The sequence below is a fragment of the Hyperolius riggenbachi genome, chromosome 4, assembly GCF_040937935.1.
Source record: "Hyperolius riggenbachi isolate aHypRig1 chromosome 4, aHypRig1.pri, whole genome shotgun sequence".
In the NCBI taxonomy this organism is placed as follows: Eukaryota; Metazoa; Chordata; class Amphibia; order Anura; family Hyperoliidae; genus Hyperolius; species Hyperolius riggenbachi.
The window spans coordinates 209210350-209226041 of record NC_090649.1 but is presented as its reverse complement, the minus strand read 5'-3'; the positions used below and the strand labels follow the sequence as shown (position 1 = coordinate 209226041).

Here is a 15692-nt window from a genome sequence, read left to right as displayed (position 1 = left end):
CTTCTGCAGATTCCATCACCTGCAAGCTATGTACAGTACTGCACTGAGGATGTTTTTATTTGATAAACCTCGAAATAAACTGATTATTGAGCTGGCTCAAAATGGCTAAGCAATGGTGAAGGAAAGAGCTAGCCATAACTGTTCATTAAAAGGCTCTTTCACACTGCAATATGGTGGGCGCACTTGCAAAAACATCTAATTGTTTGCAGGCGGTTTCTTTTCCAGATGTATTATTTTTCTCTGCAGATGGAGACATATTTTTCCCCCATTCTTGACTATCAGTAAAAAGAAAAAAATAAATAAAGGCAGGGAACACACTTGACTGTTTTCGTGCACGTTTTCTGCACAGAAAAACTGATTTAAACTGAAAACTCATGTTAATCAATAGGTTAGTTCACACTTATCGCATTTTTCACGAGCAGAAAAAAAAATGACATCCTGCACACTTTGTCAGTTTTCTCTATCACTTACATTAGCTGCTGTGAAAAAATGCACACTTTTTTCTGCATACAAAACACCCATGGTGTGCAGAAATCACATGCAGGAAAACGTGCTCAGAAAACTGAAAGACAAGTGTGTCCCCTTTTTAGCCAGAAATGCAGCATGGTTAAAAATAAATAAAAATGAAGCACTTAGGGCTCCTTCACACTAGAGACATTTTTGGATTTTTTTTTAAAGCGCTAGCAATTTCTCAAAATCACCCTGAAAGCGCTTACACCATGCTTACCTATTGCTCTAATTCAAATTGGTGCGATCAGTTCGCTTTCCAGTCAGAGAAGCGCTGCATGGACCATTTTTGAGGCGATATTGCTACAATGGAAGGTATAGGAAAAAACTCAAATCCGCTCACAAAATCGCTTTGTGCAGCGATTGCGTGTGTTTTTTCTTTTGTTTTTGTTTTTCGACTTTTTTTTCCCAATAAATTTTTATTGGAGAGTTTTAACAAGAACAAAAATATAGAATAACATGACACAAGAAAAATGTGAATAACATCAAGTATTAACTATGATAATGGGTTGAGCTTTCGGTATAAATGTAAGGGTTTGATAGTCCAAATCATCGAGCAGAGCTCCAGTTTAGATTATTGCGGATTAGATATGAACCAATTGTCTGTATTAGTCTTCTCAGGATGTTTCTGGACAAAGTAATCGCATCAATAATAATAGTTGGCAAAATAATACACTATGTATATAGAGTGTAAAGAACCATTATATATGTACCTTGAGTAGCTTAGAAGTTGGTATACACCAAAACAGAGTTATACTGAAAGAAGATAGAGAAAGGGAATAGGTAAAGTAAGACAAACACAGATGAATGTAGAGGAGGATGGGAAGGAAAAGAGGAGAGGGGAAAAAACAGGAAATGTAGGAAATGTGTCTAGCACCAAGTCAGATCTCTTTTATGCTATTTGTTGAGTCAAGTTTTGTGTAATGTTGGTTGTAGAAAGAACAGAGTCCCTGCGGAGAATAGTCATAGCTTTCTCGGAGTCTCTAAAATCCATCCGTATGGCCCCATTTAATAACGTAAGATTCAGCACTGTCTGAGGTCAGGGTAAAGAGGTCCTCCATACGCATAATACGGTTAATCTCTGAATAGTTCAGCCATAGTAGGTATACTCGATTTCCAATGCTGAGCAATTAATAATCTTCCTGAGATAAGTAAGACTGGAGTTATTGATTTTTTTAATACTGGAAGCTCTACCAGGAAATAGAGTTAGGAGGGCCGTCGAAGCTTTCAATGGCAGAGACTCAACAATACATTTGTTTGTGGACCTCAAACACCCCCACCCAGATCTCTTGTATTTTAGGGCATTCCCACCAAATATGAATATAGGTTCCTGTAGATTGTAGACACCTTCAACATTGGTTCGAACTGCCTCGGTTATATTAGACACCTGGGATGGCACTCGGTACCATCTAGCAAATATTTTGAAGTTCCTCTCTTGAAAATTTAGAGAAACTGAGGATGTATGTGTTAGTTCGAAGAATTGTTCCCAGTCTTCTGCGGGAAGTGTCTGTCCTAAGTCTCCATCCCAGGTGTCTGTTACTTTAAGAATATCTTTTTCACTGTTTGTACATACCAGTAAGGTGTAAATTAGAGAGACTTCATGATTTAAAGAGGAGGTTGTGACACAGAACCGTTCAAATGGAGTTAGGCTTCTATGTATATTAGTTTTGGACATCAGGGATTTATAAAACCAAGAGAGCTGGGACCACATCAGCCAGTTCACTGTAGGAGGGTTTTGAGAGTTACCTATATTTTCTTTGGGTATAAGCCTATTAGAGGTGATAATATGTCTCACCTGGGGCCAGAATTCCCTGTCCCAACCTAAGAAGGAGGGTTGCTGTCCACCTGTGGCCAAATTGGGGTTATCAAGGAGAGGAGTAAGTGGGCTAAAGAGAGTGGATAGTTTAAGTCGGTCTCTAATGTCACACCATTTTCTTAAAAAAATTTGAGACCAGAATGCAATATCATTAGGCCCTGGTTTCAGGTCTGTTGGTATCCATAGCAGTGCTCTCAGGTCTTATTTGGATGTGGCTGATTCTAGGATGACCCATTATTATTCCTGTCTTGAAACCAGTTAAGAACATGGGTTAGTAGAGTTGCGTGGTAGTATGTTTTGATATCCGGTAAGCTCATACCCCCTACTGATCTGGGTCGAATAAGGAGTTTGAATTTTGTCCTATGTGTTTTGTGTGACCAAATAAAGTTTAGCATTAGTGTTTGTAATTTTTTGAGGAAGGAGCAGGGTAACCCAATAGGGATGGCTTGTAATGTGTAGAGGATTTTAGAGAGGGTGTCCATTTTAATAACATTTATGTGACTGGACCAGGTGAGTCTGAGATTTGTCCAATTATCTAATTCTTTTTGGATTTTACTAAGGAGTGGTGGGTAATTAAGCTGGAATGCTTTACTAAGATCATTAGGGATTAAGATTCCTAGATACTTAATATGACTGGGTTGCCATCGAAAATTGAAAGAGTTTTTTAGAGTGTTAATCGTGGATGTGGGGAGGTTATTATTAAGCGCTTCAGTTTTAGTAATGTTAATTTTGAATTACTGACATCTCCAAATCTATTTAAATCAGAAAGGATATGTGGTAATGCAATATGTGGGTTGGATATATATATAATAATAGATCATCTGCGAATAGTGAAAGTTTGAAGTGGTGGTCACCAATTTTCACACCTTGGATTGAGGGATTCTGTCTAAGTGCTATTGCCAAATGTTCCATGCAAATTACATAGAGTAATGGGGACAGTGGCCATTGGCAATGTTGAAGGCGTCCGACAGGGTCCCATTAACTCGAATTCTGGCGCTAGGATTGTGATAGAGTGACATTATTTTACTCATGAAGACTGCGCCCAAGCCCAGTTGCTTAAGGGGGCACTCCAAGAAGAGCCAATGGACCCTGTCGAATGCCTTCTCAGCATCCACAGATACAACACAAAGAGGCAAGTTGGATTTTTTAGCATGATGTATCAAGGAGACTGTCTTCAAGGTGTTGTCTCTAGCTTCTCTTCCTGAGACAAAACCCGCCTGGTCAGTGTGTATAATCGTGGGAAGTAGGGGTTTGAGTCTTTCAGCTAGTATTTTCCCAAAAAGTTTTAAGTCAATATTGATCAAGGAAATGGGTCTATAATTTATACAATAGTTCAGATCCTTTTCTGGTTTGGGGATGACGGTGATATGTGCCATAGTAGTTTGGGGTGTAAAAAAATGAGAATCATCGATTGAATTAAAGGCCTGCAGCAAGATTGGAGATAAAATAGTGGAAAAAATTTTAAAGGAAGCCCCAGAAAGACAGTCAGGGCTTTTTCCTTTTTTGATAGACCCAATGCAGCCCAATAATTCAACGTTTGAATTCTCGGTCTAATTCTTGAATAGTTTTAGGAGATAATGTGGGCAAGGGGGTAGTATCAATGTATGAGGCTATTTTTTCTTTTAACTTGACTGGGTCTAAATCATGAAACTTACCTTTAATGTTATATAGGGAAGTGTAATAAGTATTAAATTCTTTAGCAATGTCGGATGTTTTGAATTTGGTCTGGTTCTGTGCATTTTTAATAGAGAAGATATTTGTGGAGGGGAGAGATTGGGTGTAGAGATCTAGCTAGTAGAATACCACATTTACCTCCACGATGGAAGAACATGCTGTGAGATTTTTCTCTAGCCATCAGAGTATTTTGGTCTATTAAAGACAGCAGGGTGTGTCTAGCGTTCAATAGTTTAAGATCTATATCAGGTGAGTATTTATCTTTCAGTTTTCTCTCTAGGTCATCAGCCTCCAGAAGTAACTTGGAGATTTGCTAACTGCGATCCTTTTTGAGAGTCGAGAGCCATGAGAGATAAAGACCCCTCGCAAGACAGATTTCAGAGCTTCCCATTTAATGGCTGCTGATGTTTCGTCATGCGCATGATTGAGAGAAAAAAATTTCAATGGTCCTTCTGATATCTGCTGAGCAGATGGGATCACGGAGTAGGCTGTCATTCAATCTCCACTGGCTCTGTGCTCCTAGGGATCTATTTAAATCAAATGAACAGAAAATTAGAGCGTAGTCTGACCATAACCTATTGCCTATGGATGCTTGGATATCCTTGTCAAGAAGTCTTTGGCCTCAATTCACTAAGCTTATCTCCTGTCTTTATTAACTCTTCTACAGTTGTTACCATGGTGATAAGGCATGTAGTATTCAGGAAACATTTTTCCTCAGGCAAACCTAAAGTTAACTCTTCTGTCTTTAAGTTAACTCTTTAATCCTTAAAATAACTCCAGAGTTAAAGACAGGCTGTTCATTAACTGCGTGTGAAAATAACTACAGAGGAGGTAACTTAACTACAGAGGAGGTAACTTAACTACAGAGGAGGTAACTTAACTACAGAGGAGGTAACTTAACTACAGAGGAGGTAACTTAACTACAGAGGAGGTAACTTAACTACAGAGGAGGTAACTTAACTACAGAGGAGGTAACTTAACTACAGAGGAGGTAACTTAACTACAGAGGAGGTAACTTAACTACAGAGGAGGTAATGTAGGAATGAAGAGATAAGATAACTCTCTTACTGTGTGAAGGTAAGTTTTCTCTTGCCTTATCTCCAGCATGATCTTAGTGAATTGAGGCCAATGACAGGTAAGGATGTAGTCTGTTCGACTATGTGAATGGTGGGCAGGAGAGAAAAATGTATAGTCTCTATTGGTTGGGTGGAGAATTCTCCAAGCATCCACCAGACACCTAGATTGAAATTTAGATTTAATTTTTGCAAGGATACTCTTGGGAAGTGACCTTCTTTGAGTAGAGAAATCCAGTAGTGGATTGAGACATAAGTTTAAGTCACCCCCCAGGATTATGTTGCCTTCTGCAAATTGTGTCAGTTTAAAGAGGTATGAAAGTAAGGTATTACCTTGGTTTTGATTTGGGAGATATAGGTTTGCCAGGGTATAATTTTGTGTCTTGAATCTGTATTACAAGGAAAACATATCTTCCTTGTGTGTCCATCTGTGATTTGAGGATGTTTAAGCTAAGGTTTTTATGGAATCCTATAGAGACTCCCTTGGATTTACCTAAAGGGTTTGGACAGTGATACCATTTATTATAGTATCTGGATTTAAATAGGGGCACTTTCCCCCCGCCCCCCCCCCCCCCCCCCTGAAATTGATTCTTGTAAAAAAATGATAGAGGCTTTTTGTTTGTGGAGATGATATAAGATCTGGGATCTTCTGTTAGGGATATTAAATCCCTTAACATTGTAAGATGCTATGGTACATTTATCCATGGTGTAAAGTTTGGGGTGGGTAGATAGGTGTTTGTTTAGCAATCATACCACAGGATCTGATTAGTACACTTCCTTTGGGGTAGTGGACACATTTCCTATCAGGAAAAAACATGGAGGGAGGGAGAGACATGGGTGAGAAAAGAAAGACAGATAAAAGAGAAATCAGAACTTGCGTTCATGTTTTTAAGAATAAATACAAGTATTTATTATTTTCCGGATCGAAGAGTTCACTTCCTGACTGATTTCAGGAAGTGAAAAAACGAAATCGCTCTGCAAAAGTGCTTACAAAAATGCTTACCAAAAACACACAGAAATCGACGGGAATCGGAAAAAAAAAACGTAAAAAATGCCCAACGCAATGTGAACGAGGCCATAGAGCTCACAAATACATACTGTAAGTGGGAATATTGTAACTAGGGCCTATAGAAATGCATTGTATATATTTTTTAAATACGTGCAAATGTGAATTGTGTAAAAGAGAGATAAATAAAGATAATGAAGAAAACGATGTTGGTGCTATAAGTCTGGTAACATTTACAAATCCTCCGCTTACAAACACACAATATTGAGTATCTAGATTACTGTCAAACCTGGTGTACATTCACACTCATTTACATACATATATTTATTCATACTTATTTACACTATATATATATATATATATATATATATATATATATATATATATATATATATATATATATATATATATATATATATATATATATATATATATATATATATATATATATATATAAATAAAATTATTTGACCCCTCACTGATTTTGTAAGTTTGTCCAATGACAAAGAAATGAAAAGTCTCAGAACAGTTTCATTTCAATGGTAGGTTTATTTCAACAGTGGCAGATAGCACATCAAAAGGAAAATCGAAAAAATAACCTTAAGTAAAAGATAGCAACTGATTTGCATTTCATTGAATGAAATAAGTTTTTGAACCCCTACCAACCATTAAGAGTTCTGGCTCCCACAGAATGGTTAGACACTTCTACTCAATTAGTCACCCTCATTAAGGACACCTGTCTTAACTAGTCACCTGTATAAAAGACACCTGTCCACAGAATCAATCAATCAAGCAGACTCCAAACTCTCCAACATGGGAAAGACCAAAGAGGTGTCCAAGGATGTCAGAGACAAAATTGTAGACCTGCACAAGGCTGGAATGGGCTACAAAACCATTAGCAAGAAGCTGGGAGAGAAGGTGACAACTGTTGGTGCGATTGTTCGAAAATGGAAGGAGCACAAAATGACCATCAATCAACCTTACTCTGGGGCTCCACACAAGATCTCACCTCGTGGGGTGTCAATGGTTCTGAGAAAGGTGAAAAAGCATCCTAGAACTACACGGGAGGAGTTAATGAATGACCTCAAATTAGCAGGGACCACAGTCACCAAGAAAACCATTGGAAACACATTACACAGCAATGGATTAAAATCCTGCAGGGCTCGCAAGGTCCCCCTGCTCAAGAAGGCACATGTGCAGGCCCGTCTGAAGTTTGCCAATGAACACCTGAATGATTCTGTGAGTGACTGGGAGAAGGTGCTGTGGTCTGATGAGACCAAAATAGAGCTCTTTGGCATTAACTCAACTCGCTGTGTTTGGAGGAAGAAAAATGCTGCCTATGACCCCCAAAACACCGTCCCCACCGTCAAGCATGGGGGTGGAAACATTTTGCTTTGGGGGTGTTTTTCTGCTAAGGGCACAGGACAACGTAATCGCATTAACAGGAAAATGGACGGAGCCATGTATCGTGAAATCCTGAACGACAACCTCCTTCCCTCTGCCAGGAAACTGAAAATGGGTCGTGGATGGGTGTTCCAGCACGACAATGACCCAAAACATACAGCAAAGGCAACAAAGGAGTGGCTCAAGAAGAAGCACATTAAGGTCATGGAGTGGCCTAGTCAGTCTCCGGACCTTAATCCAATAGAAAACCTATGGAGGGAGCTCAAGCTCAGAGTTGCACAGAGACAGCCTCGAAACCTTAGGGATTTAGAGATGATCTGCAAAGAGGAGTGGACCAACATTCCTCCTAAAATGTGTGCAAACTTGGTCATCAATTACAAGAAACGTTTGACCTCTGTGCTTGCAAACAAGGGTTTTTCCACTAAGTATTAAGTCTTTTATTGTTAGAGGGTTCAAAAACTTATTTCACTCAATGAAATGCAAATCAGTTGCTATCTTTTATTTAAGGTTATTTTTTCGATTTTCCTTTTGATGTGCTATCTGCCACTGTTAAAATAAACCTACCATTGAAATGATACTGTTCTGAGACTTTTCATTTCTTTGCCATTGGACAAACTTACAAAATCAGTGAGGGGTCAAATAATTATTTTCTCCACTATATATATATATATATATATATATATATATATATATATATATATATATATATATATATATATATATATATATATATATATATATATATATATATATATATATATATATATATATATATATATATATATATATACGCATATACATATACATACATACACCCACACATACTCACGTTGCTACACTGCCTGCTGGAGCGAAACAGGGCGCTGCTGTCACATGTGCCAACTACTATGTTCAGCAAGGTGCGCACAGGCAGACTTCTTACCGCTAGTGCAAGGGCATCCTGCAATAAGGCAGAGAGGTTAGCAAGAAGAAAATATAGAAGTGTCAAATTTGGAACAATATTAACACCAAGCCGGTTTATATTCTCTGCTAAGCTTAGCTGGAAAAGGCCTTGAAAGTTAACATAACTGATGAGTTAACTAAAGTGTATTTGCAATATTCAGGTCTCTTGCTCACCGCAAATCCAATTTCAGATTCCGATTTTTCCTGGATGCTATCAACACAAGAAAAAAAAAATGCAGAAAAAACACTCAGCACGTGGGACCTATTCAAAATCACTAATCGGAATCGCATCAAAATCGCATGTAGTGTGCAAAAGGCCTCAAAGCTTATCTTTTTTTTACCAACACAACAGTAATGTTAGGAAATGCATTAATTTAACAAGGATACATTGTACCTAATGTGGCAGCGCACATTGTACCTAATGTGGCAGCGCAAGAAGCAATGCAGATGCTGAAAAGAATACAGTGTAGCTAATGTGGTAGAGCAGGAAGCAATGCAGATGCTGAAAAGGATACAGTGTATCTAATGTGGTAGAGCAGGAAGCAATACAGATGCTGAAAAGGATACAGTGCATCTAATGTGGTAGAGCAGGAAGCAATGCAGATGCTGAAAAGGATACAGTGTATCTAATGTGCCAGCGCAAGAAGCAATGCAGATGCTGAAAGTGTAGGAATCATTGAAAACAGATCAGTGAAGAATTTATTTTGATTGGATACTATGGGTTATTGCACTGAAATTCACATAGTAAAGGAGTACATACATTTAGGACTTTTGCAAGGTTAGATAAAGGTAAATGTTAGATGAAATGTTAGATAAAGACTCAGCTAATTTTTGCTAAATTCATTTTTTCATATACATGCAGTTGGTTATAGCTATAACCCAAACACATGCAAATTGTTAATCATAATAATAACAATGTCTGACTTTTGTACAGGTTCTAAAACCAGCAGTGCATCTGAATAACACAGCATTACAAGACAAGTTTGGGGAGTTCTTTGCCTCCTATATAAAGTACCTCAATGTGAAATGAAAATAGCAAATAAAAAATTGTCTGGGGCCAAGAATTAGTTAGCATTTTTCAGCCCTGTCCACTATCATGGAGAAGACCATAAATATGTGTAATGGTGATGCTTAAAGGGACACTTAAGTCAAACAAAATAAATGAGTTTTACTCACCTGGGGCTTCCAATAGCCCGCTGCAGCTGTCCGGTGCCCTCGCCATCTCCCTCCGATCCTTCTGGCCCCGCCGGCAGCCACTTCCTGTTTCGGTGACAGGAGCTGACAGGCTGGGGACGCGAGTGATTCTTCGCGTTCCTGGCCACAATAGCGCCATCTATGCTTCTATAGCATATATCATATACCATATAGCAGCATAGAGGGTGCTAATGTGTCTAGGAACGCGAAGAATCACTCGCGTCCCCAGCCTGTCAGCTCCTGTCACCGAAACAGGAAGTGGCTGCTGGCGGGGCCAGGAGGATCGGAGGGAGATGGCGAGGGCACCGGACAGCTGCAGGGGGCTATTGGAAGCCCTAGGTGAGTAAAACTCATTTTTTTTTGTTTGACTTAAGTGTCCCTTTAATGCCCCGGGATGAATGGGCAAGAGAGCTGAAATCATTTTAGTTTTAATAAGGCGTAGTATTTCCTGAATTAATGGTAAAATGTGCATACAGATTTCAGGCGTGCTTGAAGACTGCAAGTAACAATGAGCTCCATGAATGGGAAGTAGACCTGCGCTCACCTGGATATTGCGGGATGGCTCTTCCATCAGATGGACAATAAAAATGACTTCTCGTGTGATTGTGGGAAGATCGGCACTCAGAGTACTGAGAGCAGCAAGGTCCGGGCAAAAGTTCAGCATTAGCACCGGATTGAGGTGAAGATCCTTATGAAAACGCCTTCTTACAAAGTTAACCTATTAACAACAAAATGTCAGTTCAACCATCATTATGACAGGTACTTATCACAACATTGACGAGGTATCCTCATCCAGACACCTCATTAGGAAGGTTATATATCAGGGATGTGAAACTTTAGTCCTCAAGGGCCGAGGTCCTCACACATTTTTAGCACAACTCGAATTAATTGATGCGACTGAATCAGGAAAGGTGTAATTCATCAAGTAGACCACATGTCTCCATTTCTCAGTTCATCGTAAACACTGGCATGGATATGGTCCTTGAGGACTGAAGTTTGACACCTGTGTTATAGATATTTTTGGCCCTGACAATCTTTTCTTTGTTCATACCAACTGGTAAGTAGGGATGATCGATGAGATGCAAATAATTTCTATTGGCATTCAAATTTCATGTAAAAGTTATGCATAATTAAAATTATCAGGAAGTAATTCTGATTGGTCCAATTTCCTGCTGCATATAAATTTACATGAAATTTGAATTCACAGAGAACTTCTTTTCATCTCACTGATGATCCCTACCAATCACCATTTGTTTATGTTGTAGTTTATGCCACAATGTCCCCAATTAGTTCTTGCACTTCACCTACCTGTCTGTCAGGGTCACTAGATTTCTTCATGGCCCGGATGAAGTCTTTCCTGTCTTTTATGTGCATCTCATATTGTGAAAAAGTCTTGGTGCCTCTCTCCATACACAAGTGGGGTAGATATGGCTCTGAAAATCAAACGCAACCAGCATCTTAATACCAACACCTCTTCTCTACCCTTATGTCACTACAAGAAAGGTAACAGCTTAACTTATAAAAGCCACTATCCATATGAAAATTGAAACTACCAGTTTGTTGAGGAGAAATGTCTCCACTTTAGCAATATACACTGCAAATATTATTGTTGAAACTGGTTATTCTAATTTGTTCCTCATACTAGGAAAAATTATAGAGAAGCACATGGTAAATGTGTACTCCTCTGTACTGATCTGTCTCCCTTTTTCCTTTCTGTGCTGGCCAATTGTGAAGTAGGAAGTGATATAATGAAAATGAGAATTTATCATCCCTGCTAATGGCAAGTGTTAATGCCCAACTCTAGCAACACATACTGATCTAGGAAGGTTAGCACTCTTGGACTGAACTTGTTTTATATGTACTGTATTAATGCCACGAATAGCATATGTCAAAATAAAACATACTTGTTGGGAGCTGCTTTACCAGCCAGTCCCAGCAGCACAAATGTCCAGCTCTAAAATGCAATTGTCTAAGAGTTGTTCTTGATACTGCCTTCTTGCTGCATGACCAATGCATGACTAGTGTAGTCATCTAAGCCAACCAGAAGCACCTGCAAATGAGCAAGGGCTTGCATAACACAGTTGGTGTGTTTGGGGGATTCACATGAAATGGACTGCTCACATGGTCTATTTTCACGTGGAGATGCTGCTGTACATGAATAAGGGCCACTGTGGTACATAAAAGAAAAGCACATGGAAGATTAAGGCTGCTGCACAAGATAGTTGGTCCTGTTGCCAAATGTCCTACTTTAAATTCCTTCCTTTACCTACCACTAGGGTGCAAGATAATTTCCAGGGCACGGTCACATTTGTAGTCTTCTGCCAAGCTGATCCAGATAGAAGAAGCTGACAGTGCAAATGGGCTTGCATCAGCACGGAGGGCATGGGTCGAGCTCTCTATACCTGCCCAGGAAGAGAAGAATTGAATATAGTGCCACAGATTGAAATATTGCTTTCTTATCACTTATAATAAATAAAATGCACGCAACCACTTAGGTTTTCACTCTATTGAAGCATAATTGATTTGGTTTCCATTATAGGGGTTACGTTTGCAGTATACAGAACACAATGCATCTGCATTTATCGTTTACACACTGCGCAGGACCACATCCATGTTGCATTTACACGTAATTATGCCTGCTTACATTTCCATTCTATGGAATGGATATTGAAAAATACACTGGGATCCCTTCTGTATCTGTTTTACTACATGCTTACGTTTACTTAAATGGAATCTCAAAATGCACCATTACATATTCACATGGGGGGGTTGCGCCAACAAAAAATACAAGTGGGAACATTACATGGGTACTCTTTTGGAAAACATATGTAAAATACAAAACACATACATTATTATTATAAATGAGCTCGTAGAAACAAGCCCTTGGGTTAAAACCCTACTCGGTCATAAAACCTACATGGTTGCCTTTATACTTACAAATTAGCCCCCCATAAAAGCAGACAAATTCTGCATTGCTGGAGGGGAAGTGAGGGAGAGACGTACTAATAGATCTAATGGACAGAGCTGTATTGTGAGTAAAAGGAGCATTTATATGGGTTATGTAGAGTTCATACATTACAATTGAAGTAAACAACTTACCTGCCAGAAGGCATGGCCCCTGAACCTGCAAGCGGAAGGTAAACTGGTAGCGCTGTGTGTTTGTTGCCAGGCCAGTGAGGGCAGCAGTGAGGGAGGGAGGATGTGTAGAGGGAAGTAACTGGGAAGGGGAACCTGGAACTTGCACCCATAGATTCCCCCCTGCTCCACTCACACCCCGAAAACAACTGGGTGGGCTGAAAGACAAAGAGCATAAGTATATTCTAAAATGGTACAACGCCTGATAGTCACAAGCATGCAAACGGATGAGAATACATTGCAGAGATAACTAATGACATAGGAAGTGTGTGTTGTATGATGGGCCTAAGATTAAGTAAAACCTATCTCAGCTGATATCTAGACAAACTGCCAAATACACATGAAATGCAGTACACATGAAATATATTACCCGATAATAGATTTGGGTTATGCCCAGCCTGACCTGTAATTCACATGGCTAGAGGCAGCCCACCCAGACTTAACAGCTAACAATTGCTTTTCTGGAGATAGTCTGGACATGATGTCTAGATAGCAGATCAACAGCACAGTGATGAGTCACTACTTACTCTGCTTCGGTTTGGAGACTCACAGTGCAACACCTGTGCCAGCTCATACCTCCCCTAACATTTACTATGTGGGAAATTACAGGTTGAAGATTTAGGTACTGTATATAAAAATGCATTGTTTTCAATATTTCACTGAAGGAACTGGTGTATTTTTACACTTGCCCACAGATAATCTTTAACAGTAACTTGTAATGTTCTTTTATACTGTTCTGTGTCCCTGACAGAAAAAAAAATCCTATCATTACACACTTCCTGTCCCTGTGACACCAATAGCTTCAATCTGAGTCTATGGTGTCATCAGAAGAGTAACCAAGTGACAGAAGTAAACATATCCGAAAGAAAACATTTTATTGCACAGACATCAGGTAGAAGCTGTAATTATTTTCCCATTCTACCTAAAACAAAAATAAAGGATTTGGGTGGGCTTGGACCAGAGATTAACGCTTTGGCACAAAATAAACATATCCCCCGATAGATTTTACAAAATAAATACTATACCTGGTATTTTCGCCGCTCTGTGTGCCATTTGTTGTGTTTTTTTACTAAAACTTCATGCAAAACAGTTAATCAGAAAAGCATTTTATTTAGTGGGCCGTGTGCAAGATGAAATCACCATTTCTGAAAACCTCTTACGACTAACAAATACAGATTACAAAAAAAAAAAAAAAAAAAAAAAAAAAAAAAAAAAAAAAAAAAAAAAAACACGCTTTTCAATATACCCTTACATTAGCAGCTCCTCCCATCTCATCCCAACTCTCTGTGATGCTGCAAGAATACAGAAAGGGGAAAGCAAAGCCAGAAGGGGGCAGGCTTGGGCTTGAAAAGACATTAGAGAAGACAGACTCAGCTATAATGATTCCTGAGCAAAGCCAGACTGAATGCTGAGTCTGGGATTTCATCAGGGCTGTTAACAAGCAGGCTGAGCAATGAAGGATTAAACAGAGAGCAGGGTAGGTGTTTTCTCTACTGTTCTCACTAATATATATGGTAAAATACATGAGGGTGCTTCGTCTCTGGTTCACTTTAATAAAGTATGAAGAAAATATTGTTCATTGTCTGAAATGACCGAAAAAAAGGCTTGTGTACACCAAGAATAAGTGAAGTGTTTATAATTCTCTCTAAATGTCAGATGCCAGTTATTACGCGTACCAATGCCAACCAATAGCTTACCATATAAAGCCCATCCACACTTTTGGTTGAATAATCTGTCAGCTTCACACTGCCAAGCATTGATCTCATGACTAGGACTAGCTTTGACACATTACTTCAGGCAAACATCTAAATAAAGTATAGTCCTTAAAAACTTAGCAAATGTTAGTTTTTTGTTTGAAATGAGGCTTCTGCAGATAAAATAATTTTTTAAAAATCTGATCACATGCACTTAAAGTCTTCCAGCATCCTTTGTAATGGGGCTGATGTTATGGTTAAATAACTGGTTATAATATCATTTAATATAAAATATGTGCAAGTGTAGCAATGTTTAACACATATATACAAATATTAAAACAGCAGCTCAACCAGCTGATAAGCTGCCTCCTACTGCACAATGGTATGTGCTGATTTGGCGTCAGGTAATTTCCTCTGCTGACGTGACTCATCTGTAACTAAGGGTAATGTAATACTGAAATAGACTTTTATTCTGCCACAATATATGTGTTAAACATTGCTACACTTGCACATATTTTATATTAAATTATATTATAACCAGTTATTTAAGAATAGTGCCCCTTTAAGTGAGAGGAATATGGAGGTTACCATATTTATTTTCTTTTAAACAATGCAAATTGCCTGAATGTCCTGTTGATACTATGCTTCTAATACCCTTAGCCATAAACCTTGAACAAGCATGCAGATCAGATGTTTGACTGAAGTCTGAGTAGATTAGCCTCATGCTTGTTTGGTGTGTGATTCAGGCACTACTGATACCTTGAACATCAGCAGGATGCCAGGCAAGTGGTGTTGCTTAAAAAGAAATAAATATGGCAGCCTCCATATCCCTCTCACTTAAAAGGGAACTAAGCACCTTTTTTCCCTGGAATTTCTCCTGGTTTGTAATAGCTATAGGAGCTGCCATTTCCCCCTTCCCCTTTAGCTGTCCTTATTTACAGAAGTCCCAGATGCTATCTTTACATCTTCCCTCTGGATAAACTATTTGAAGCAGTTGTCCTAATTACCCACCCCCATCTGTTGATCAAAGGTTGTATATGCTTCTTGGTACTGTGTGCAATAAAACAATTATTTTAGTCCTTTACTGCTTAAAACCTCTGCGGTCAGGTAGTTTGGCTGAAGTAGGCAAATAAAACCTCTGCTAACATTTAAATGTAAAAATAAAAAGGTAAAAATTTAATGTTTTCAAAATACCGAGACACAATGTTGCATTTTTTAATTGTGCTATTCCGATGCCCTGGGTACTA

The 15692-nt window shown here is 38.8% G+C and overlaps 1 protein-coding gene across 2 annotated transcripts in view; it reads right to left on the bottom strand.

Moving 5' to 3' along the window:
• Window positions 1-15692, bottom strand: part of VWA5B2 (von Willebrand factor A domain containing 5B2) — a 72099-nt gene that overhangs the window by 30142 nt on the left and 26265 nt on the right. For both annotated transcript variants that reach the window (XM_068281313.1, XM_068281314.1), the window contains exons 5-9: window positions 12716-12909; window positions 11887-12018; window positions 10925-11049; window positions 10161-10334; window positions 8310-8420 (exon numbers count right to left, since the gene is read on the bottom strand). In XM_068281313.1, the coding sequence (XP_068137414.1) occupies window positions 8310-8420; window positions 10161-10334; window positions 10925-11049; window positions 11887-12018; window positions 12716-12909 (736 nt within the window). The remainder of the gene's footprint in view (window positions 1-8309; window positions 8421-10160; window positions 10335-10924; window positions 11050-11886; window positions 12019-12715; window positions 12910-15692) is intronic.